Source organism: Lucilia cuprina, unplaced genomic scaffold (assembly GCF_022045245.1).
Source record: "Lucilia cuprina isolate Lc7/37 unplaced genomic scaffold, ASM2204524v1 Scaffold_3983, whole genome shotgun sequence".
NCBI lineage: Eukaryota > Metazoa > Arthropoda > Insecta > Diptera > Calliphoridae > Lucilia > Lucilia cuprina.
Window position 1 is genome coordinate 1 of NW_025808926.1, and position 1,527 is coordinate 1,527.

The 1,527-nt window shown below is 30.7% G+C and overlaps 1 protein-coding gene across 1 annotated transcript; it reads left to right on the plus strand.

Annotated features, from left to right (window-relative positions):
- Nucleotides 1-419: 419 nt before the first annotated feature.
- LOC111674589 (protein CNPPD1) lies at nucleotides 420-1,352 on the plus strand (the record flags this gene model as incomplete). Its single annotated transcript, XM_046956011.1, has 3 exons — nucleotides 420-616; nucleotides 835-1,152; nucleotides 1,230-1,352. Coding segments are annotated over exons 1-3 (504 nt in total), but the record flags the coding sequence as incomplete, so codon positions are not given.
- Between the last annotated feature and the right edge of the window lie 175 nt (nucleotides 1,353-1,527).

Genomic DNA, 1,527 nt, shown 5'->3' on the forward strand with positions numbered 1-1,527 from the left:
AGTCTATAGTGTAGTCTAAAGTCTAGTCTATAGTCTAGTCTATGGTTTAGTCTATAGTATAGTATATAATCTAGTCTATAGTCTGGTTTATAATGAAGTTGATAGTCTAGTTTATGGTCTAGTCCACAGTCTAGTCTGTATACAAATCTAATTTAAATTTTTGACTACAATTATTAGTTTTTTGTTATACTTTAGTTGTCTCTTTTTATAAACCAACCCTGCTCAAAATGAGAGTATATTTATCATGTACTCTTTAAATGAGTGACAAAGTGTTTGTTACATTCGCTTTGTTATTTACTCACCCTCTTTGGCAATTAGAATAAAAATTTTTTGATTTCTCGTGTTGTTCGTTCTTTATTAATATTGTGTCACATATTTTTGTAAATAATTGTAAAATTTGCCGTAATTAAAAGGTGTTAAATAAAACAATAACTTGTTTAATAAATAAAATTTTAATTGTATTTATTAAATTCTAGTTTAAAGTGGTGAAAAGTGCAGTTTTTTCGTTTTTTTTTTTGGTTGAAAAATTGTGCTTAAAACAATTCCAAACACAATGGGGCGCAGGCAGGGATGCGTCATTAAAACCTCAGCTACGCCAACAAAAACTACAAAAAAGGTAAAATCAAAAAAGAAAGGAAAAAAAGAAGTAAAAATAACGAACGAACATGGTGTGATATTAAAATAAACGTTTTTATAAATGTATGGTGCATAGAATGTTATTTGTTTATAAATAATTAGATAATGTTATCGCAGCGCAGATTGAGTGCACTGTAATAATTTTTGAATGTATGTACATTTTTCTTATCAATTACATTCCTGTCTTTTCCTCTACAGGTTCTGTCCCACGATGAGTTTATGAAACGTATAAATAAAACTTTATATTTCGGCAATGATTTCCTTGATAGCGATGATGATAACGTGGCGCCTGCTTTGGAAATGTCTAAACCTTTGGCGGAATATGCTTCCGAATTGTTTAGTGAAAGTCATCGTGGTTATACGTTGAATCGTCTAAGTTGTGTTGAGGCTTCTAGTTTACAATCAGCCACACCGGCTACATTGATTATGGCTTTAATCTATTTGGATCGTTTGAATGTTACAGATCCTGGTTATGTTAGACGTATAACACCGCAGGAATTGTTTATTGTTTCTATGGTGAGAGGGTGGCTATGGGATTTTGTTGTTGTTTTCAAAATAACCTGTTGATTTTTGGTTATTTTTGTTGGTTTTAGATGATTTCCACTAAATTCTATGTTGGCTACGATGAGGAGATTTATATGTCTGATTGGGCAGAATACGGTAACATATCGGAGGATAACTTAAAGCAATTGGAGTTAAATTTCTTAAGCGCAATTGTAAGTATTGAATACTATAAAATGAACTGGACAATAGACTATGGCCTAAACTATAGACTAGAGTATAGTCTAATCTATCTATCTATCTATCTATCTATCTATCTATCTATCTATCTATCTATCTATCTATCTATCTATCTATCTATCTATCTATCTATCTATCTATCTATCTATC